The sequence below is a fragment of the Danio rerio genome, chromosome 17 (genome assembly GCF_049306965.1).
Source record: "Danio rerio strain Tuebingen ecotype United States chromosome 17, GRCz12tu, whole genome shotgun sequence".
Classification (NCBI taxonomy): domain Eukaryota; kingdom Metazoa; phylum Chordata; class Actinopteri; order Cypriniformes; family Danionidae; genus Danio; species Danio rerio.
Genome location: NC_133192.1, coordinates 8907272 through 8931548, shown reverse-complemented (window position 1 = coordinate 8931548; position 24277 = coordinate 8907272). Strand labels below are relative to the sequence as shown.

The 24277-nt window shown below is 39.0% G+C and overlaps 1 protein-coding gene and 1 long non-coding RNA gene across 3 annotated transcripts in view; one reads left to right on the top strand and one right to left on the bottom strand.

The window, feature by feature from the left end:
• Positions 1-11: 11 nt before the first annotated feature.
• On the bottom strand, positions 12-22568 carry akap12a (A kinase (PRKA) anchor protein 12a). The gene is made up of 4 exons (XM_005158609.6): positions 21997-22568; positions 13077-13176; positions 4056-12942; positions 12-3733 (listed from the first exon to the last, which is right to left on the bottom strand). Exons 1-3 carry the CDS (start codon positions 22114-22116, stop codon positions 4091-4093), a joined length of 9072 nt encoding a protein of 3023 aa, XP_005158666.1. The 5' UTR covers positions 22117-22568; the 3' UTR covers positions 12-3733; positions 4056-4090.
• The window catches only part of LOC137488069 (uncharacterized), a 20613-nt gene continuing 17977 nt past the window's right edge, over positions 21642-24277 (top strand). Inside the window, exon 1 of one of the 2 annotated variants that reach the window (XR_012393226.1) lies at positions 21642-22368. This is a non-coding gene — a long non-coding RNA (uncharacterized lncRNA). The remainder of the gene's footprint in view (positions 22369-24277) is intronic. The other variant, XR_012393225.1, reaches the window with a different exon arrangement.

The window sequence follows — 24277 nt, the reverse complement described above, 5'->3', positions numbered from 1 at the left end:
TGAGCCACAGATGGGTAAAGTTTCCTTTATTTAAATAAAACTTGAAATATAATTCATGTTAAGACATACATTTTGAAATGCGTCAGAATCCAGGAACTATATCCCTGTATTTAGTGCATAGGTCTCAAACTCGATTCCTGGAGAGCCGCAGCTCTGCACAGTTTTGCTTCAAACCCTAATCAAACACAGCTTATCCAACTAATCAAGGTGTTTAAGGGTGCTTTCACACCTACACTTTTGTTTCGGAACGTGTCTCGATTAGCGCGGTTCGTTTGGCATATATAAACAGGGCAATCGCGCTCTGTTCCGCGCCAAAGTAATCGCTCCGAGATCGCTTGAGTGAGGTGGTCTCGGCTCGATTGAAACGAACCCTGGAGCGGTTCGATTACAGTGAGAAAGCGATCCGATCCGAGCGCGGTTATATCACAGTGTTTTATGGATATGTAATAGGCTTACGGCTATATGAAGAGAGAATTATGAGTATGGCGGGAAGTTTCGCGAGTCTCCGGATGCCCGCAAACGAGTGATGATCTCCCGGTAATCTCGGTCTCCCTAATTGGTCCTCAAATAGACTATGTCGCGCACCCTTCTCACCCCTCCCCACCGCATCTCTCCTCAGACACATCGCGCGCGCGCACCCTGTCAATCACTATCAAACCACCACCTCTCCTGACAGCTTAGCGGTACGCTGCAAAATAAACCCTGACACTCTGACCAATGTGAGGAGAGTTTACTCGCACGTGACTTGTTTTAGCTCTTTTGGTCCGATTAGAAACTTTTTGAAACAATTAGAAACAAGAGCAAAGAGCAACAATGTAACATTTATAATCCCTGTTTCGAAACAACTAAATCGATTTACAGGTGTGAAAGCACCCTAAGAGTGCTTTCACATCTGTAGTTCGCTTCCTTTTGGTCCGGACCAAATGCTATAAATGATACATTGTTGCATCTTCTGCCGTCTTTTGGTTGTTTACACACCACACTGCTGGCTTTGGTCCGAACCAGTTGAAACGAACCAAAATGCAGTCATCTGACAAAATCCACATCTCTCATTGGCCAGATGCTGTTGAACATATTTCCTAAACTGCTTATTGACTGGTTGGAATTCGTGCGGGAAAATGCCAATGCTCTGTTGGTAAAGCACTCTCAACAAATATTTTTCCTCCATATGCCACAATGCACAGCGCATCGGCCTACGGCAGCTGGATTAGTCCAAAAGGCGCAGTACTTTTTGCGGTTGGACCTGTTTTAGTACGGATCACATTCTCACCACAAACGAACCGCTGCAGGGTTCGTTTGAAAGTGTACCGAGACCACCTCTTCAAGCAGGTCTTGATATGCTTCTTTGGTCCGCTTTTGGTGCGCACTCGAGTACGATTGCTGCATTCTCACCTGCCCAACCGAACCGAACCAAAAGGGAAAACGAACTCTAGTGCAGTTCAATCGAACTAAATAAGGCAGGTGTGAAAGCACCCTAAGACCACTAGAGACTAGCAAGGGTGTCCAAACTCGGTCCTGGAGGGCCAGTGTACTGCATAGTTTAGCTCCATTTTCCTTCAACACACCTGCTTGAAAGTTACTAGTATACCTAGAAAGAGCTTGATTAGCTAGCTGAGGTGTGTCTGGGGTTGGAACTAAGCTTTGCAGGACACCAGCCCTCCAGGGGCCTTTCTATTTGATGTCTTTCCACACAGATAAACTTCCAATGAACAGTTAATGTGACTTTTTTCAATTTTACACGGTTTCTTTTACAGCATTGATGTTGTAATGTAATTGAAATACAATCAGTAAACAGACTTAAGTGTTCATTTAGTTCAGGGGTGTGAACTAAAAGGGGTGTCCAAACTCAGTCCTGGAGAGTTTATCTCTAACGTGCTTTAACACACCTGCCAGAAAGTTTCTGGTAATGTCTAGTAAAGCTGCGGTCACATTAGAGTTTAAGCATGTGATATTCTGTCATGCGGCGCTGCGAAATGGGGCGGGATTAAACAAGCTTATTAGACATTTTTAAATGCGAGCAATTGCTCCATGTTTTCAATTTCTGTCCAGAGATGTCATGTTTTGATCCTCGATTGTTCTCACGCGGTCATGTGATGCGTCAGGTCAGAGTTCACCAAGCTTGAACCTTGCACCGCAGCAACCTGCGAAACTTGACGCATGACCCTGCGTTTCCGGCCTGACGCATTCTCGTGCGTATGAATGGAAGTCTATGGGAGGAAAAGCCCAGTGTGACCGCAGCTTAAGAGCTTGATTAGGTGGTTCAGATGTGTTTGTTTAGGGTTGGAGGTACACTCTCCTGGACACCAGCCATCCAGGAGCGAGTTTGGACAACCCTGATTTAGTTGTTCAAGCATAAAATGAGATAAAAAGTCGTTTACACACACACACGCCTGCCCATCGGGATCAGCAGGCAAGCACAGAAATGCTATTAAATATACTGGGGTAAAATAAATGTTCATATTTTAAACACATGGTGTGGAAAAAATTTAATTTATTGCAGTGCTTCTTGTACAATCGGAGACCCACTTTATATTGTATATCAGTAAGGCTTTGAAGATCATTTATTTTTAATTAAAACAATACATAGTTCACCGGAAGCACTTGAGTCAGGTCACTGAAAAATAAAAGTCCTTCTGCATATACCCTAATAACCAGCAGTGAGTTGGAGGTGATTGGAGCTAAACTATATGCAGAGCTGTGGCCCTCCAGGAATTTGAGACCATTCATTTTAGGGGATTGTTAATATTGCAATTCCTCCAATTATGCATAGTATAATATACTCAAACCTTCTGTACAGGTGGTTTCAAACACTTCATCAAACAAATCTTGATTTCAACGCCGTACTGGCTTATTCTGTCAGTTCAAATGCTTTAAACACAGGCATGGTAGCTTATATAATGTTTAAAAAAAGTAAAACCACTGGGTACATATGCAGTAATAATAGGTCTGTAATATTGAGTGAAAAAAACAAGCCAATAAATGCAAAAAAAAGCATGCTTATTTTATGCTAAGAGCAGTCAAGTACTTCTTAAACTGTAAATGAAACCTCATTTCTAACAATGGCACACAGCAGAGTGTATAAAAAATTACATTTTAGTCACAAATTAAGTGACTTAATCTCACTGAACACCATTTACACCTCTCTTAATGAAGCATGACTGTGGTTTTTAAACTTTTAATACTCATTACAGCTTTGGTAAACTGTAAATTACTATTTAGAGTATAGAAGAAAGAGGTTTATCAAAAGGCATATGATGGTTTAAAATAAATATACCTCATTATTTAATTAATTAGTACATTTTTTAAAATACAAGTCATCGTAATTGCCTTCAGCAATGACAATTGTTTTACTCAACATGCCATCTATAGGATATAATGCGTACAAATACTTTTATATTATAACAAAACTTTTTGTTTCAGTTTTGTAACAGCATATTGTTTGATAAGCTAACTTCAGAGTCAGGATAAAAATAATAAGCCCATTGACAAATATCCTTAGTATAAATATGATAAAATAGCTGCTTTTTATAGTTTTAATACTGTAATATTTTCTTTGTCAAAGTAAAATGTAATGCTTGATCAAAGAACGTCAAGGAAATTGATGAAGCAATTTTACTTCTCAGTAGTGTGGTAATTTCTTTGTTGTATAGAAACGTGAGCCCTGGCTGATTTTGTGCTGCACGTGGCTTCTTCCAGATGTAGAAGTTCTTATCTTTTGTTGTTAAACTTGGATCTGAAATGATACAATCAGTATTTTCATTAACAAAAAAAAAGCTTTAACAGATAATTTGAGAGGGTGCTCGCTGCAGAGCCATTTGAGGAGAGCTGAGCTCCAGCGAGGGGGAGCATGAGCTGTCGCTCCTCCTCCTGTAAGCTGTTTTAATGCGTACACCAACCCCACCCCTAACCCTACCCCCAGTGACATCACTCGTAGAAGAAGTGCAAAAAAGGTGGAGCTCAAGCTTAAGCTCCCCCTCGCTGGAGCTCAGCTCTCCTCAAATGGCTCTGCAGCGAGCACCACTTGGAAAATATAGAAATATGATGAAGTCACTTACTAACAAAACACTGTTTGTGGTTTAGCACGTCACTTTCAAATTACGGCTTCGGATGCTTCTTTAGCAGCAGTATCTTGGGATTCACCCTCTGTGTGTGTCAACTGACAGTGGGAGTCTCCAATGTTATCGACAGCATCCTCCCAGACGTCCTCCTCCATCTCTGGCTGAGGTTCTGTAGAAGGAACTACAGCCTTATGTGGCATGGGACCTTTAGGATTTTCTTGAATTGATGTATTTACCTCTTGTTGTTGTACAGCATCTTCAAATACAACATAAGGCTCTGTATTTGCTTCCTTTTTATCCTCTGCAACTACTTGCACTATTGCTTCCTTTACATCTGGTGTCACAACAGGTTGAGGTGTAGCTGGTGCCTCTACAACTGGGGCTAAAGTAAGTGCCTCTGCTACTTCTGTTTGCTGCTTTGCCTTTTCTTCTGAAACTTCAGCTGGTGACTCCATCACAGTCTCAATTGTTGGTGTTATTACAGAGGGCGTGGCTGGTGTTGTTAGTGTCTCTGCTACCTGCTCTCCAACTGGGGTCACAACAGGTGATTCTGATATAGGGACGACAGGAATGGGTGTCTCTGTCGCTGCTGATGTTGGCTTTACTGCTTGAGTTTCTACCGCTGGGCTCTTAACTGGTATTTTTGCTGTTGTGGTCACAGGTGGTAGAACCACTGGAGGTGCAGTCTCTTTTACGATCACTGACACCAAAGCTGGTGTCTGTACCATTGGGATCATAACAGGTCTCTCTGTCAATGCAATTGTAGTTGGTGCTGTAGTTTCTAGTACTAGACTTAGAACTGACCTTTCTACCACTGAAGTCATAATTGGTGTTGTCATTAGAGTTGGCTTTAGTACTGAAGATTCAACTGGGACCACAAAAGGTTTTTCTGCTGCAGCATTGACTGCTGAAGCAACTACTGGGAGTGCAGTTTCTGTGACCGTCACTATAACCTGACGTGGTGTCTGTACCATTGGAGTCAAAACTGGTGTCTCAGTCACTGCAGCTGGTTTTGCAACTGGAGTTTCTACTACTGGAGTCAAAACTGCTGTCTCAGCCACTGCTGGAGGTAAAGTCTCTGTTACCCTCACTGAAGTCTGCTCTGATATCTGTACCACCGGGGTCAAAACTGGTGTCACAGTAACTGAAGATGGAGCTGGTTTTGCAACTAAAGTTTCTACTAATGGAGTCGAAACTGATGTCTCAGCCACTGCTGGAAGTGAAGTCTCTTCTGCCCTCAGTGAAACCTGCTCTGATATCTGTACCACGGGGGTCAAAACTGGTGTCTCAGTAACTGCAGATGGAGCTGATTTTGCAACTGAAGTTTCTACTAATGGAGTCGAAACTGATGTCTCAGCCACTGCTGGAAGTGAAGTCTCTTCTGCCCTCAGTGAAACCTGCTCTGATATCTGTACCACGGGGGTCAAAACTGGTGTCTCAGTAACTGCAGCTGGAGCTGGTATTACAACTGGAGTTTCTACTACTTGAGTCAAAACTGATGTCTCAGGCACTGCTGGAGGCGAAGTCTCTTTTACCGTTAGTGAAACCTGTTCTGATATCTGTACCACCGGGGTCAAAACTGGTATCTCAGTAACTGCAGATGGAGCTGATTTTGCAACTGAAGTTTCTACTAATGGAGTCGAAACTGATGTCTCAGCCACTGCTGGAAGTGAAGTCTCTTCTGCCCTCAGTAAAACCTGCTCTGATATCTGTACCACGGGGGTCAAAACTGGTGTCTCAGTAACTGCAGCTGGAGCTGGTATTACAACAGGAGTTTCTACTATTAGAGTCAAAACTGATGTCTCAGGCACTGCTGGAGGCGAAGTCTCTTTTACTGTTAGTGAAACCTGTTCTGATATCTGTACCACCGGGGTCAAAACTGGTGTCTCCGTAACTGCAGTTGGGGGTGGGTTTACAACTGCAGTTTCTACAACTGCAGTCAAAACTACTGTCTCAACCTCTGCTGGAGGTAAAGCCTCTGTTACTTTCATTGAAACCTGCTCTGATATCTGTACCACCGGGGTCAAAACAAGTGGATCAACCACTGCAACTGGAGTTGAATTTACAGCAGGAGTTTCATCTCTTGAAGTAACTGCTGAAGCATCTGCAGGGGGTACAATCTCTTTTACTATTCCTGAAACCTGACTTGCTGTCTGCACCACTGAGGTCACAACTGGTGTCTCAACCGCAGCAACTGGTGTAGACATTACAACAAGTGTTTCTACAGCCGGGATCATGGCAGGGGTTTCTACTGGTGCAGTAACTCCTGAAACAACTGATGGAGGTGAAGTCTCTGATACTCTGACTGAACCTTGGTCTGGTCCCTGTACCACTGGGGGTACAACTGGGATCTCAACCATTGCAACTGGAATTTCTACAACTGGGATCATGGTAGGTGCTTCTACCGCTGCAGTTACTCCTGAAACAATTGCTTGAGGTAGAGTCTCTGTTTCTCTGACTGAATCCTGGGCTAGTGCCTGTACTGCTGGGAGCACACCAGTTGCCTCAACTGCTTTTAATTGAGTTGATGTTACAACGGGAGTTTCTACAACTGGTATTACTAGAGGTGTTTCAACTGCTGAAACTACCTGAGGTGTAGTCTCTTTTACCATCATTAAATCCTGACCTGGTGTCTGTATCACTTTGGTCATAATTGGCATCTCATCCATTACAACTGGAGTTTCTACAACTGGGATCATGATAGGTGCTTCTACTAATGCAGTTGCTCCTGAAACAATTGGTAAAGGTGAAGTCTCTATTACACTGGCTGAACCCTGGCCTGGTGTTTGAACCACTGGGGTTACAGCTGGTGCATCAAGCACTGAAACAGGAGTTGACTTTACAACTAGATTTTCTATAATTGGCATTACAGGAGATGTTTCTACTGATAAATCATCTGCTGGAGGTGCAGTCTCTTTTACTATCACTGAAACTTCACCTGGTGTCTGTACCATTGGGGTCACAACTGGTATCTCAATCACTGCAACTGGAGTTGACTTTACAACTTGAGTTTCCACAACTGGTATTACGGCAGGTGCTTCTACTGTTGAAACATCTACTGGAGGTGAAGTCTCTGATACTAGCGATGAAACCTGATCTAATGTCACAACTGGTGGCTCAACCACAGCAACTTCAGTTGACTTTACAGTGGGAGTTTGTACAACTGGAATCACAGGAAGTGTTTCTTCTGCTGAGACCACTGTTGGAGATGCAGTCTCTTTCACTATTTCTGAAACCAGGCCTGGTATCTCTACCGCTGTGCTCACAACTGGTAATTCAAAATTTGTGACTGGTGTTGTCATTACAACTGGAGTTTCTACAACTGAGATTATGGCAGGTGTTTCTACTGCTGCTGTTACATCTGAAACAATTGCTGGAAGTGAAGTCTCTGTTAATCGGACCAAACCTTGTCCTGGTGTCTCTGCCATTGGGTGCACAACTTGTGCCTCAACCACTGCAACTTGAGTTAACTTTACAACAGGATATTCTTCTGCTGGGATCACAGGAGCTGTTTCTACTGCTGAAATGACTGCTGAAAGTGCAGTCTCCTTTGCTTTCTCTGAAACCTGGTTTGGCATTAGTACCACTGGCGTTACTACTGGTGTCTCAACCATTGCCAATGAAGACAACTTTACAGCTGGAGTTTGTACAACAGGGATTGTGGCAGGAGTTTCTACTGCTGCAGTTACTGAAACAACTCCAGGAGGGGAAGTCTCTTTTACTCTGACTGTTTCTTCTACTGGGATTACAGCTGATGCTGCCACAGATGTTGTGACTGGAGCTTCTGCTTCTGTTACAGTTACTGAGATTTGAGTTGGTGTTTTTAATACCACTGTAGATGAAGTTGCATGGGGAGTTTCTACTGCTGGGATCACAATTCCTCCGGGTGCTACTGGAGTTACATCTGTTGTAACAACTACAGGACATGCAACTTCTGTTACTGTCATTGGAATCCTTGCTTGTATCTCAGCATCTGGTGTCTGCATTAATGCAGCAACAGTTGGTTTTACTGATGTGAGCGAAACAACGGGAATTTCTGTAACATTGTCAAGTGGTGTTTCTGCAAATGATGTCAAATCTAGGGTAACTTCTTTTGAAGGTACAGATGTTATAGCTGGTAACATTATCACTGAATCTATATTTGGTGTCTGTACCACTGGGATCTCTACCACATCGGGTTTTATTGCTGTGGCAGCTGTTGTTTCTAATACTGTTGCTTCTACTACTGGAGACGAACCCTCTGTCATTGTAACTGAGCCAAGATTTGGTGCTTTTACCACTGGAATCACATTCTGTATCTCTACTGCTGGAGCCAACACAGATCTAACAATCACTGCTTCAACCTTTGGTGTTTCTATTGCTCTTGGCTCAACACTTTCGTCTTTTACTTCATCTACAACCCTTGACTCATGGCTTTGAGTTAGAACTGGTGTTGCTTCATCTAAAGGTGTAGCTGGTGTAACTACCACAGAAATCACAGTGGGCTTCTCTTCCACATCTTCTTTGATCACTGTTGTCAGCTCTGTTGTGTCAGCATCTATGATTTGGGAAGTGTGAGTATCAGTTGCTTTTGTCGTAGATGTAACCACTGGTGTTTCTACTTCAAGTTCTGCAACAACTGATGTTACTATAGGTCTCTCTACCTCAGGTTCAGTTACTACAGCTGATTCTACAGTAACTTCTGTTATTACTGGCATTTCTACCTTTGGTTCTGTCACTTCAAGCGTTGCAGCCCTGAGTTCACTCTCTACTTTTGTTTGTACTTCAGAAACCGTAACATCTGGCATTTCTGCTGTCACTTCAGACCTCAGTGGTGGCACCTGTTCTTTGGGAATTACTTCTGTCACCGCTAGTATTTCATCTTTATTATTTGTCTTGTCTACCTGCAACTCTTTTGACAGTGTCATTTCTGTTTTCTGTCTAAGGGGTTCACATTTTTGCATAGAATCTGCATATGCTTCATTTTCTTCAGTCACAGTCATCCTTGAGTCAACCCTTTCTGGTTTCAGTATGGAAGCAACAGCCTCTTTATATATTTCATCTTGAACTGCTGTTCTTATTGTATCTGTTAATGTCACTGCTTGGGCCTGGTCACTATCGTTTGCTTCCCCGTGAACTACAGTAACTTCAGATGAATCACCCTCTTGTTCTGTTGCCTTTGGTAGCTCGGACATTGTCAGTACCTGTGCTTCTGGTTCGGCCACTATAGCTTTCTCTTGCTCTAATTGTTTTGTTGTATTCTCAGTAATGGCAACCATCTCTAAAACTTTGCTAGTCTTGTTATTCTCACTTGTTTGTAGCTGTTCATTTTGTTGGATGTCTTGACTACACTCCTCTGTTTTAAAAGTTACAATTTCTTCTGGTATAGATTTTACTTCCACCTCTGCTGAAGGTATCCCTAGACTTGTTGGTATAGCTTCACAGCTAACTTCAGGTTCTGTTGGTGTTTTTGTGGGCTCAAGTACATCTTTTGAAAACTCAGAAACAACAGGTATTATGTCTTCAGTTTGTCCTTTTTCAGTTTCTCCAACAACTATGCCAGGAGATTCACTCATACTGTTTAAATGGGTTGAAAGATCTTGATTCTCAGTTTCATTGCTATCAGTGTCTGTTAAAGGTTGCTCGTTCTTTGGTGCAAGTTCGTCTTTCACAAAAATCCTGTCAGCTCGGTCATGTGCATTGTCCACCACTTTGTCATCCACATCTGTATCAGTAACATCTTTATGGGCCTCTTTAGCCTTCTCTAATACAGGTTCTGTAAGTGATGCCTTCTCGGCTGGCAACTGTTCTTTTACTAATAAATCATCTATAGATTCTGCTATATTTTCAGCCTTAACATTTTGAACAAGTTCCGAGGAAACAACATCCCCAGTCTCTTCTTCTAAATGATCTTCCTTAATCTCCTGCTGTGCAATTTTTTCGTCACCACTTGCTTCCATTTTCTCACCGATGTCCTTGATGGACATGTCACCTGAATCATCTACTGATAAATCAGCATCTTTTACATCAGCTTGTATTGATGGAACATCTTTTATTTGTAAACTATCTTCTAACACTATTGTCTCTACTTGTATTTGATCTGTAATTGGGCTAATAATATTAACATTCTCTTTGATTTCCAGACACTCCACTGCTGAGGCAGTGTCTTCTACAGGGGCATCTATGGCTTTGGTAATATCAAGAATTTTGTCTACAGTTTCTTGTTCATCTACCTGAGAAATTGTATCTAGTGTAGGTTCACCAGCTGCTAGTTGATTATATGCAATTTCATCTGTTGAATAAGATGGACACTCCAATTCAGGACCATGGGTTATATCTAACATAACCTGATCCAGGCCAGATTCACTTTGCATTGTGTCGATATCTTGTCTAAGTTCAATACCAGTTGTACTTTCCTCTTTTTTGTCCTTTATATGAGTCTCCTCTGATTCATCCACAAGTGGTTCTGTCACTAACTGAATGACTTGCTCTATGTCTCGTTCACTTTCAGAAGTAGATTCTTCTTCATTTACAATTCTTTCCTGAAACTCAGTCTTCACATCCTTGATTTCAGCTTCATAGACCTCATCTGTCCCAATTCCCGCAACTTCATGTTCATCTGTAAAGTTATCAGAGGCTACTTCAGTTGGGACAGTATCACAGATCTCAAGTATTGCCTCCACTAAGGGTGCAGGGAGATGTTTTTCAACAGACTCAATTTCTTGAGATACTAGACCTATGCATATTGCTGTTGCCTCCGTTTTCTTATGTGCAACCAAAACCTTTGTTTCCTCTGGTGTGGATGACTGTACGATATAAGGTGAAAATGACACAGCCAGCGATTTTTGACTTTCATCTTTTGTAGTTATTGATTGAACACTTGGAGTCATACAAATGGATTGAATAGCTTCATGTAGAATTGCATCTGATGTTTGTACGTCATATTCAGCCGACACTGGTGTAACATGTCCAGATGACCTTGGTGATTCAGTTAGCTGTGACAGAGCTGAAACCATTTCAGTCGTGTCATCCCCCAAAATACTTTCTGGTTCTGGGGCAGTAACTGCATCAGCTGTCAACTCCACAATGTCCTCAGCTAAGGTGTCATCTTGTGTTGTCCACTCAGCAGATGATACTGGTGTTTCAATGCTTTCCTCGATGCCTTCCTCTGGTATATCACTCAGTTGTTGATGTTTGCTCAAAAAGTCTGTGAGTTCTTCAAAGTCCTCTGAGAGGGATTGTATAATTGCTGGTGCAGTGTTACTTGAAACTTTAGTTACAGTCTTGAATGTGTCCTTTTCTAATGCCTGTGATGGGATCTCTGGCATCTCATGCTCTATTGTGATTTCAACTCGTTGCTCGTTCATCTCCTTCAAAGTTTCAGGCTCGATCACTTCATACTCAGACAATGGAATAATAGCTGGCGTTTCATCATCTGATTCATGATCCTTAGCAACCTCATCAGAGGATGTCTGGTCTTGCTTTGCCTCAGATTTTCTCTTTTTATGACCTGGAATAAGTTTCTTCTTAGAAAACGATTCATCTTTGCTCATTTCCCCATCTGAAGGTATCTGCTCAGGCGTACTGCTTTCTCCGGGTCTAACCTTCCGCTTTGGGGTGACCATTTTTTTAAAAGTTTTCCATGTGGATCCCACCTCCCCTTCTGCAGGACTTCCAGTTTGTTCATTCGACGATGTCAGATGATCATAATCACCCTCAATGGAACTTCCCAGTGGAGAATCTGTCACTTTATCATGTTCCTGTCCTTTGTCTGACATTTCATCCTCATTTGTTTTTCTAGCCCTTTTTTTAGCAGAGCCACCACAAATCAGTGCCTCCCAAGACACAGTGGTGTCAGATTTCTTTTTGGACTCCTGAGGGCCTACATCACCCACCGGTTGCTCATCAGCAGGTTTTGGTTCCCCGACTGTTGGTTCTTCAATTACTGTTTCCCCAATTAATGGTTCCTCTGCTTTCCCAAGCTCTGAGGATGGTTTTGGCTGTTCAGAGACTTGTTCCTCAACCTCAGCCACCTTTTCCGCAGCTTTACCTTCTCGTTGCCTTCTTGAGGAAAATTTCCGGAAAAGTCTTTTAAGTGGACTTCCTTGTACCTTATCTTTCTCTAAAGAATTCTGAAGCTCTCCTTCTGGTAACAAACTGTCATCGCCTTTCTCCTGTGAATCTTTGCCGTCCTCTGATATAATATAAGGGATGTCAAGGCACATGCATTTACTGTCCTGTTTTTCAGCCTCCTCTTCAGCAATTGTCTTCTCGTTTTCTTTGAGTTCCTCTTCCTTGCTCTCTTTTTGTATTTCCTCTTCTTTCTTTTTCTTTCTTAAACTGGCAAAGATTCCCTGTGTAAAGAATTGCTTGATTGGTGACATTGGTTCCTCTGGCTCAATGCTCGACTCTTTCTCCATTTCTTTACCAGGTGTGTCCACCACATGAAATTCCACTATCTTTATGTCCTGATCCAGCTCTGTTTCATTGTCTGTTTGTTGTGAAGGAGGTTCTGCTGCATCAGAAGACTCCTCACTTTTATGAGTCTCATCAGGTGTGATTTCAATTGCAGCCACGTCACTATCCTCATCCTTGGCCTCCTCTGAGGCATTGTCTTCTTTTTGCTCATTCTCTTCGGTCTCTTTTTGCTCATTTGCTTGAGTCTTTTCACATGCGTCTTTTTTGAGGGTCAACTTGAATCCAACAAACCGGAAGATTCTTTTGAAGCCAACCTCATTGATATCATTCACCTGGCTGTCCACCTCAGTCTCTTCTTTCAAAGTCACACCAGCATTGACCATCTCACCGCTTTCATTCTTAGCATTTGGTTGAAGAGGATCCAAATTCTGTAGGTCTTCGAGGGTTTCTGTGCCATCTTCTTTTAATGTGACAAACCCAGAGCCGACTGACAAATAAATAAAAAATGTAGAATGCATTATAAATACATAAAATATTTGCACATGAATATTTACAACTATATAAACATGCTCTTCTTATCACAGTGGGAAACATTGAGGGAGCGATGACAGTTTCACCTACCATCTGCAAGTACTCTTTCCTCAAATTGGCAATTTAATTCATCAGCAGGTTCCTTTGTCTTTACATTCAGATTGGAGATCAGTCCATTTGTCTGTAGTAGCTAAGAAAAAGGAAGCACAGATTAAAGAGTGACAAATAAGGCAAAGAAGGTATGTAGTATATAAGTCATGACAGGGCCCACATGGAATCTGTGCCTACAGAAATCTGTTGGAAAACTTGATTGCTGAATTAAAGATTGTTCACCCTGTGATTACATCTGTTACTTAATATAAGCATACTGTAAATATTCTATTTATATTTAGTCATTTAACAGATCCTTTTGTACAAAGCAATACAGTAGGTGTCAAGGTGGCTCAGTGGTTAGCACTGTTGCCTCGGCTGGGTCAGTTTTGCATTTCAGAGTTTGCATGTTCTCCCCGTGTTGGCGTGGGTTTCCTCCGGGTGCTCCGGTTTCCCCCACAGTCCAAAGACATGCGCTGTAGGTCATTGGGTAAGCTAAATTGTCCTTTGTGTGTGTGTGTGTGTGTGTGTGTGTGTGTGTGTGTGTGTGTGTGTGTGTGTGTGTGTGTGTGTGTGTGTGTTCTGGTCCTCCAGGTCGGGGGTTGAGTGTTGGCCTGAATTCACTTTATAAAAATTAGATGTCATGAAACGCCAGCATGGTGCAGCTAAATATTAACTATAGTGTAACTATCCCTGGGTGTAAGTAAGCAAGTAAGTTTTGTACAAAGCAACCTAAGGTAAAGAGGCATTCAGTGACTCAACAAGAAGTCACACAAGTGCTAATTACATAAAGGAACTATTAGTGCTTAGAGAGGTAAGTGCTAGAGTAAGGAGGTTGGGTGTTTTTTATAGAGAGAATTGTGCTTCACACAGGTGGTTTGTCAAGCACACTCACCTGTGTGTAGCACCCATCATAAATGCACAATGCTTTTAGTAAGAAAGTAGGGGTGGGCGATATGGAAGAAATATCATATAACGATTCACGATTTTTATCCCCATTCTTTTTCAAGTTGTTTTTTTAAGACTATTTTGCTTATTATGAAGGTACGATACAACCAAACTAATGTCCCAATATAAAAATATGCTGTTACCATGTTTGTTTAAGAATATTTTATATGGCAATACAACGATTTTTCTGAAAAAGTGGATTGTGCAATCATTTTGACCGTCCTCGATCAAATATCACGTTATCGCACAGCCCTATAAGAAAGTGTCGTGCAAGTGTGCAAAACTGGTGCGGGTGCCAGAAAGATGAAAGAGAGTGTTTTCTGCAGGTGGTTTGTCAAGCCCACTCACCTGAATTAGGCATGTGTGGTGTGGTGGGGGAGAGAAAATATTTAAAAGTAAATATTTACTTCTATGTATTTCAGTTTTAAATACTTTTTAACATTTATCTACTTCTTAAAAATATTTAGTTTTTTATATTTATTTGTTAATATTGGATATATAAATCTAAGATTTTTAGATGATTTGTCTGTTCAATAAAATTTGTTTATTAATAATGTCTTTAAGAGGATGTATTATAGACCTATTGTAGTTGTTTAACAAACATTCATTTATACTTTTTTCTTCAGCTTAGTCTCTATTTCAGAGGTCGCCACAGCGAAAGGAACCACCTTTTACCAAACAAATGGTGCTTATTAATTGATTGCATTTAACCTTTAATAAAAAAAAATTAAGTCATTGTTTTTAAATTTTCCTCAAACACTCAAAATTGTTCAGCAGAAATCTGCAGATTATTTACAAAATTCAGAAATAGCTAAAAAGCCCAAAGATATTGTCTGATTAAATCAAGATTTATTAAAATGCTCAAAGTTAATTTCTATTGTAAAGTGTATTGTAAATCACTAAAATTCTCTGCATTTTATTTTTATCAATTGTGTTTGTTTTACTGAGAACCATATGGGCAAAACATCACTCAGGCGGTTACAATGCAGGTCAAGGGTTAATAACTTTAATAACGTATGAATAATTTTTAATAAGATCACATACATTGTTAAATAGAGTGTACTTAACTCAAAATTGACTAAAAGTTAATTCTACTCATTTGAAAAGAGTTTTGAACTCAGTGTTGAAGGTAATGAAGTAATTAAATACCTCATTACTTCAACTTAAATGGAGTAAGTTTACAGTACTCATATAGATTAGTTTAACTCAAATGGTTTGTAGCAATCGGTTTCCTCAAACGGTTTGAGTTGCCTTAACTTATACAGTACTCAATTGGTTTGAGTTCTCTTTATTTATTACGATTACTTTGCTCAAATTGCTTCATTAACTCGAATGAATTAAGCTCACAGTACTCATTAGGATTAGTTTTTCAACTTTAAATGGTTTGTTGCAGTCGGTTTCCTCAAATGGTTTGAGTTACCTTAACTTATTTGGTTTAGGTAACAATGAATAAACATATACTATGTATAATGAACAACAACAACCTCATAGGTTTATAGTTAAAATGCTGATTATTTGCAAATGTAAATCCCTATAAATAGTTTGCCATTGTAGTTCTTATGCATTTATATATTATTTTATGTAACAATCTCATTGAGTTTGTTGTATTAAAGTTTAAGTCAGCGCTGCTCACTCAAAAACAATTGAAGTGCATGCAAGTTTAGGATTTCCCCAAACATTTGACGAAGTTTATCACAATATGTTCTGACATTTATATTTTCTGATTGTTAAGCACCCAACCACAATGATGAAGATGGCCCTGGGGATAACCAACAAAACAAAATAAATGAACACATTCATGAGTTTCAGATGGCTTTCCTTTGACTAAAAGCCATCTCACAGACTTCCTGTTAAACCATAGCTGACCTCATCATGTTTTACATGGAAAAATCAATGCACCACTCAGTAGGAGAAAATTCCTACAGTCTTTTGGGAATAAGAGCACTACAAATATCTTTGGCCATTAATGTGCACTAAGGCTGCAACTGAATTATTCCATGGAAATTGTAATTCTGATTATTAATTATAAATATTACAAAGTACAGTTGAAGTCAGAATTATTCGCCCCCCTGTATTTGACTCAGTTTGTTAAACGGAGAGATTTTTTCAACACGTTTAATAGCTTCTCATTTCTAATAACTGATTTCTTTTTATCTTTGCCATGGTGACCACACATAATATTTGACTGGATATTTTTCAAGACTCTATATTGAGCTTAAAGTGACATTTAAAGACTTAACTGGGTTAGCTAGGCAGGTTATGGTAATTGGGCAAGTCGTTGTATAATGATGGTTTGTTCTATAGACAATCAGAAAAAAATATAGCTTAAGGGGGCTAATAATATTGACCTTAAAATGGTTTTAAAAAAATTAAAAACTGCTTTTATTCCAGCCGAAATAAAAAAATAAGACTCCAGATGACCTGTTGTTGTCAGCCAACTTCATAATAATGAAACAGGTCATGGTCCAGTACTTATTGACTTTGTCAGATGGTGTGAGGAGTCATGTCTTCAGTTAAATATTTTAACTACACAAGATGTTGTTTTTAGGAAGGCTGCTCACACACAGATGAGCACAAATCAGACTGTGGAAAGTGTGCAATCATACAAATGCAGGCTGTGTACACCAGGCAGCTAAAGACAATCACAAATTCAATTTGAAGTGACACTGCTCATCCCCTACACAAGAGCTGCACGATTTGGGAGAAATATCACATTGCAATCTTTAAGGTCAAAATTGCGATTTAGGATTGCGATACGATAAACAAGTGGGATGACTTGTTTATTGTCAAGAAAAATGCACACACAGATTACTGATAATGCTGAAATTTTTATTTTTCAACTGAGATACAGTATACAGTGCAATCTAGCAACAACTAGAAATGAACAATATTTTCAAATGGAAACAAAATTGTACAAAATTAAATAACAGAAACATCTTTACATTACTGAATTAAATTACAATTACTTTAATATAACATTAAAAAGTCAAATGTACAGATAAATAAAACAAATACCCATTTTAAAAATATATATTTTTACAATTACTACTGTTGGCTTTTATCGCCATGCATTCATCATACTTTTCTCTGTGTTGCTTCAGGGGTGAGTGATTATTTATTTCTTCTTTATAAGTCTTTTTATGTTTACGTTTTATGTCTTATTGTTCATTTGTTGTTACTATTTGAGTTCCTTTTTGTGGCACTGTTATGAGATGAGGACTCTTGACTGCAAACCAAATCTACCTTTGGGTACAAATAAAGTAACCTAACCTAAAATAACCTAACCTAAAATATGATAGGAAATACTGTGAAAAATTCCTCACTCTGTTAAACATCATTTAGCAAATATTGAAAAAAGAAAAAAATCTAATAATAATAATTTTGACAACTGTACATTTATTAATGTTTACCATTGTTCAAAGCCAATTTCATGCCATATTATATATAAAATGTAAAAAAATAATAATAAAACAATTATTGCTTTTCTCATTGCCACAAATGTACGTTAGGTATACTATTAATGTATATTATTAAAGGAATATAATGATGAAGGTGATTGAAAAAGGATAAATTGAGAAAGGTTTGATGAAATTTTAATTAATGCCTATTTGCAGTACTGTATTTTGGGGGGTCTATGTTACAAAATGTAAAGGTACAAATGGAATCAAACAAATAATTTGTCCAAGATGCCAAAAGGATAAAATATGTCTCATGTTAAAAGAAGAGATACTGTAAAAGAAGAAATAAGTTTAAGTAATAGACTAATGATGTATGTGGTTATGGGGTGGGAAAATAATAAGCCTGTGCTTCATCACTATTTTCAACCATGTTGAAATATATTTTTTGTTAATGATATTTCATGTATGATATTTCTGTTCGAAAATAAATTAATCAAATCAAATGTAAATGTTACACGGGTTTAGCTCCTTGCAATATCTATAAAACTAAATCATATATAGTAATGGATACAGTATATATGCACACGTTAGTATAAAACAACTGATAAGCCTAAATACTAAAAGAAGTGGAATTGCATTGATAAAATTAAATTTATGGTCTGCAATATAAAATGTAATATTGCATTTAAAATTTCCAACCTTCACTTAATGCAATGAAATAATCCAAACATACAAACAGACATCAAAGGTCAAACTAGAAATTCAATCCACATGAAGAGGAGCCGTGTAGCAGCGAGTAACCTTGTGTAATTTAATTTCGTTTCATTTTCAGAGAATGGAAAGTTTCTTTGTCGGCCTTGAGGGATGCATAGGTTATCAGTGTTATTAAATTATTCTGCTTCCAATAATAAAATAATAATGTTAAAATGTGCATGATTTTATCCAAAAAAATGACTTACTACTACAGTTCTTATACCACACGACGACAGAAACCAGCCAAAATAAAGCAGAAATATGACAATTCGAGTGATTTCAACATAGAAATAAATGCAAATCACAATCAGTTTAACGTTTAGAAAACTATGCTGAATAATCTGAACTGCTGAAATCTGACTGTTTTATCACTTATAGATCAGTAAAGTGAATTTAGGCCAAACATTTACACTAACCGGCCACTTTATTAGGTACACCTGTCCAACTGCTTGTTAACGCAAATTGATCAGCCAATAACATGGCAGCAACTCAATGCATTTAGGCATGTAGACATGGTCAAGACAATCTTCTGCAGTTTAAACCGTGCATCAGAAAGGGGAAGAAAAGTGATTTAGGTGACTTTGAACGTGGCATGGTTGTTGGTGTCAGACGGGCTGGTCTGAGTATTTCAGAAACTGCTGACCTACTGGGATTTTCAAGCACAACCATCTCTAGGGTTTACAGAGAATGGTCCGAAAGAGAGAAAATATCCAGTGAGCGTCAGTTCTGTGGGTGCGAATGCCTTGTTGATGCCAAAGTTCAAAGGAGAATGGCCTAGTTCGAGCTAATAGAAAACCTTAAATCCGCATCATGGATGTACAGCCGACAAATCCAAAGCAACTGTGTGATGCTTTCATGTCAATATGGAGCAATATCTCTGAGGAATATTTCCAGTAACTTGTTGAATCTATATGCCATGCAGGATTAAGGCAGCTCTAAAGGAAAAGTGGGTCCAGCCTGGCACTATTAAGGTGTGCCTAATAAAGTGGCCGATGAGTGTAAATAGGACAGTCACCTAATCTTCCTTTAGCTTTTATCAGTCATTTAAAATAAATAAATGAAAGTGAGGATATTTAATTTATAGACATTGTTGAAAACTATTGTTTTTACCAAGAAAAAAACATGTTTATTTAAATGTAAGAAATCATTGTATGGCTAAATCTGAAAATCTGATCTGCTGCCTTCTAGGAAAGAAAAACAACAACAACAAAAAAAAGTCACTTTTTCCACATTTATTGTTTCTCCTATTTAAAAAAAAAAAAATCAAATGAGGATATTATTGCTTCTGCATGCTGCTTCTCTTAATTGTATCCGCGTATCTTATTTGTCCCCTGCAGTTTCAGACAACGTCTCACTGTGTTCAGCTCCAGAAACAAAGGCTGCGACCAAAAGCCGTCGATATCAGCATGAACTTTAAAGGGTGAAATGCATCAGGCTATTTCTCTGCACTCACTTTGTCAAGTCCCCTCATTTGAAAACATGTTATTGAACCAAATGAATTTGGTAACACTTTGCAGTAAGTTTATATTAATTCATGTATTTAATAACATAAACACAACACGTTTATTACAGTACTTATTCATCTTTGTTAATGTTAGTTGATGGAAATAAAGTTGATCATTAACTTGCAGTCATTAAATAATGTTAACAATCATCAATTTGGATGTTAGTAATGCATTAGTAAATGTTGAACTTTGATTAATAAATGCTGTACAGGTATTATTCATTATTAGTTCATGTTATTAAATGTGTTAACTAACATTAACTAATGAACGTTCATATATATGTATATATGTGTATATGTATATATATATATATATATATATATATATATATATATATATATATATATATATATATATATATATATATATATATATATATATATATATACAGTTTGTTGAAGAATGCCACACTCTAAATATTGCTGTGTTGTATTAGGCCTGCTGAAGAAACAGCTTAAACCAGCCTAAGCTGTTTGGCTGCTTTTAGGCGCTCGACCAGTCTGGTTGTAGAAGGGTTTGGCGATTCTAGGCTGGTTTTCGGCCATTTTCAGCCCGGTTTAAGGTGGACATAGCTAGGCTGAAAACCACCCTGCAATGGCCAAAGCCCTTCTAAAACCAGACTGGTTGACCATCCAACCAGCCTAGGCTGGTTTAAGCTGTTTTTTTCTCAGCAGGAATTCAGTGTTGGCTCAAATAAGAAACCTATGATTGACCCAATGTTAAAACGTCACAGCTTGTTTTAGACTCTATGGCATACTGTAAACCGATATACTGTAAAAACAAACAAAAAAACAGAATCTTTAGTTTGTTATATACACTATAGTTGTAGAAAATATAGCATTGCATTGTTTATATTACAATAAGCGTTATATAATCATAGCAGCTATAGAGTTACCACAACAGACTGTATAAAATTACTTTGCTATATACAGTTGAAGTCAGAATTATTAGCCCCCTTCGAATTTTTTTCTTCTTTTAAAAATATTTACCAAATGGTGTTTAACTGAGCAAGGAAATCTCCACAGTATGTTTGATAATATTTTCTTTTCTTTTCTACTTATTTTATTTCGACTAGAATAAAAGCCGTTTTAAATTAATAATTCTGACTTTAACAGTATATGCCTTAAAAAACACTACAGTTTTTGTACAGTATTTTTTCATGTGACATAAATCCCAAATTGTTAGTTCATCTCCTGCGCAACATTTTGAGCATCACGCTACCTTAAAGAGGTTGTTCACTCAATACATTTCTGTCATTTACTCTTCCTTCACTTGTTTCAAATCTTAATGACTGTACTATCAGGATTTCAGGAAATCAGTCGGGCAATATTGACTTTAGTTTCTTTCCAAGTAAAGCTGTTAACTGAATTCTCAACCAGCATAACAGCAAACTCTGTTCAAAAGACAGTGTTGCTCTGTCTTCCTTTCGCTGTCAAATTTTGTAATATAACCTAAAACAGTCCAGTAAAAGCGGAGCAAACCATTACAAACAAAGGAGTAGGGGTAAAGTCAGCGAATGTACAGAACTAAACATAACGTGTAAACTGCTATTTGAGCACTATTAATACATTTTATTAAATCAAATTATGGCTCTTACAGATACTTTGAAGAAAGCTGGAAACTTGTAACCATTGACGTTCATAGTAATTGGTTTTCACACTAATGTTTACAGGTTTCCAGCTTTCTTCAAAACATCTTCTTTTGAGTTGAACTGAAGATAGAAACTCATGAAATATTGAAACCACTTGAAGTTTAGAATGGAAACATGCAACTATTGACTTTCATTCAGTGATGATTTTGGAAATCTTCCTGGACACTTTTAATGCTTTCAAGCGGCTTGCTGCATTTAGATAGCGCCCATTTTAGTTTAGTATGAAGTGATTTACTGTCTATTTTCGGACAGGAATCGCATGATTTTTCTACTCAGCCAATTCTTATAGACAAGAAAAAATGAAGTGGCTGAAGGTTGAAGGAAAATAGTGGAGTAAAAGTACCGATCCAGCACTAAAAATGTACTCAAGTGAAAGTAAACTACATAATTAGAGTAATTTGAGTGTTAGATTTCCCCACACTAATGATTAAATGTTTACAACTTTCCTCAAAATATCTTTTCTTCAGTTTGAAACCACTTGAAGGTGAGTACATTTTCATTTTGGGGTGAACTATCCCTTTAAAACAGTCCTGCCTAGGGGATGCATGTGTATTATGTACTCTGTTTTGACATACAGTCCCATGCTTGTCCTTAGATTCATATATATGCATTTAAAACTTTCTAAAGCATTTCTCTGCAGCAGGAGGCGAGCTTTACGGTTTTACCTTGTCATCCGCAGCACTGCCGTCTTCCGGAGCATCGCTCCCCGCTGCAGTGAGCTCCTCCGCGGCCGCGTCCTCCTCACCTCTGCTGTCCCGGCGCGCGGATGATGTCGCAGCTCCCATTTCACAATCCTGCTTTCCTTCTCTGCCCTTTCTTCTCTTTCAGCAGATATAAATGCAAAGCGAAAGGGGGGATATCCACAGATGCTTGCTGTGCGGTGGTCGGACTCAGAAGTGATGCAGTTTGGCTCGATGCAAACTCTTTTAGGACACATCCTCCCTGCATCACATGAACACACATACCGGAACGCCTCGACGCATCAGTGGGACAGAGAAGCAGAGTCCTGGGATGACCGGAAAAAAAAACTCGACAATGCACGTATTTTTCTCATAATTATGTTTCTATATTCATCGCACTGGTTTATATATAGGCCATTCATTGATTGCATTAGAGCCAACTAGAGGCTTTAACTTATGCTATGTGGAATAAGCTATAACTTTAAATGCTGTAATGTTCTCATGGGACCCGTGTAAACAAATCAACTCAATTTTACCCTTCAACTCTTAGATTGTGTAAAAAAAAAAAAAAAAACAACTAAATCAATGATTCTACGAAGAAAATTCATGGAAGGCTTAGCCCACTTTTCTCTAAATTAACTTTTAAAATGTTCTTTACCACAACAAAATTAGTTAACCTGGTTATTCTGTGGGATTGCTTTAAAGACATTCTTCTGGAACATTTATTTTTAAGAGTGTAGATACAAATGCGGCGAGGCAGTGGCGCAGTAGGTAGTGCTGCCACCTCACAGCAAAAAGTGGTCGCTGGTTCGAGCCGGCTCAGTTGGCGTTTCTGTGTGGAGTTTGCATGTTCTCTCTGCGTTCGCGTGGGTTTCCTCCAGGTGCTCCGGTTTCCCCCACAGTCCAAAGACATGCGGTACAGATGAATTGGGTAGGCTAAGTTGTCCATAGTGTGTGAATGAGTGTGGATGTTTCCCAGAGATGGGTTGCGGCTGGAAGGGCTTGCTGGATAAGTTGGCAGTTCATTCCACTGTGGCGACCCCGGATTAATAAAGGGACTAAGCTGAAAAGAAAATGAATGAATGAAAAGATACAAATGCTTTTTTATTATGTCGTTTTTAAAACTTGTAAATGGTCAAATTTGGTGTCGCATAAGGAAATTAAATAATCAGGAAACAAAAATCTAAACTCATTTCATGGGCTAGCAAAGTGGTAAGCACTGTCGCCTCACAACAAGAAAATTGCTGGTTTGAGTCCCAGCTTTGGCTCGTTGGCATTTCTAGGTAGAGTTTGCATGTTTTCCCTGTGTTCGCATGGGTTTCCTCCGAGTGCTCCGGTTTCCCACACAGTCCAAAGGCATGTGCTATAAGTGAACTGAATAAACTAAATTGGCCGTAGTGTATGAATGCAAAAGTGTATAGGTGTTTCCCAGTACTGGGTTGTGGCTGGAAGAGCATCCGCTGTGTGAAAAATATACTGGAATAGTGGGTGGTTTTTTCTGCTGTGGCGACCCCTTTATATGCTATACAACTTGTACACTACCTGACAAAAGTCTTGTATTGAACCCAGTTGTAAGAGCAACAAATAATAACTTGACTTATAGTTGATTTGGAAAAGTGGCAGAAGATTTTTCAATGAATCATCTGTTGAACTGCAACCTAATCATCACAAATACTGCAGAAGACCTATTGGGATCCGCATAGACTAAGGATTCTCACTGTAATCAGTCAAGTCTGGTGAAGGAAAAATCATGGTTTGGGGTTACATTCAGTATGGGGGCATGTGTGAGATGTACAGAGTGGATGGCAACATCAACAGCCTGAGGTATCAAGACATTTGCGCTGCCGTTTACATTACAAATCACAGGAGAGGGAAAATTCTCAAGCAGAATAGCGCTCCTTATACTTCAACATCAAAATTCCTGAAAGCAAAGAAGGTCAAAATGCTCCAGGATTGGCCAGCCCAGTCAGCAGACATGAACATTACTGAGCATGTCTGGGGTTAAGTGAAGGAGGAGGCATTGAAGATGAATCCAAAGAATCCTGATGAACTCTGGGAGTCCTGCAAGAACACTTCCTTTGCCATTCCAGATGACTATTATTAAGTGATTTGAGTCATTTCAGAGACATATGGATGCAGTCCTCCAAGCTCATGATGGAGTCAGACACAATATTAACCCTTTTTCCACTGCAACATGACTTTATATTCTATACTAGGCATGACTTCTGTTAAGTGACAAGACTTTTGTCTAAGCAAAGTCAGAACT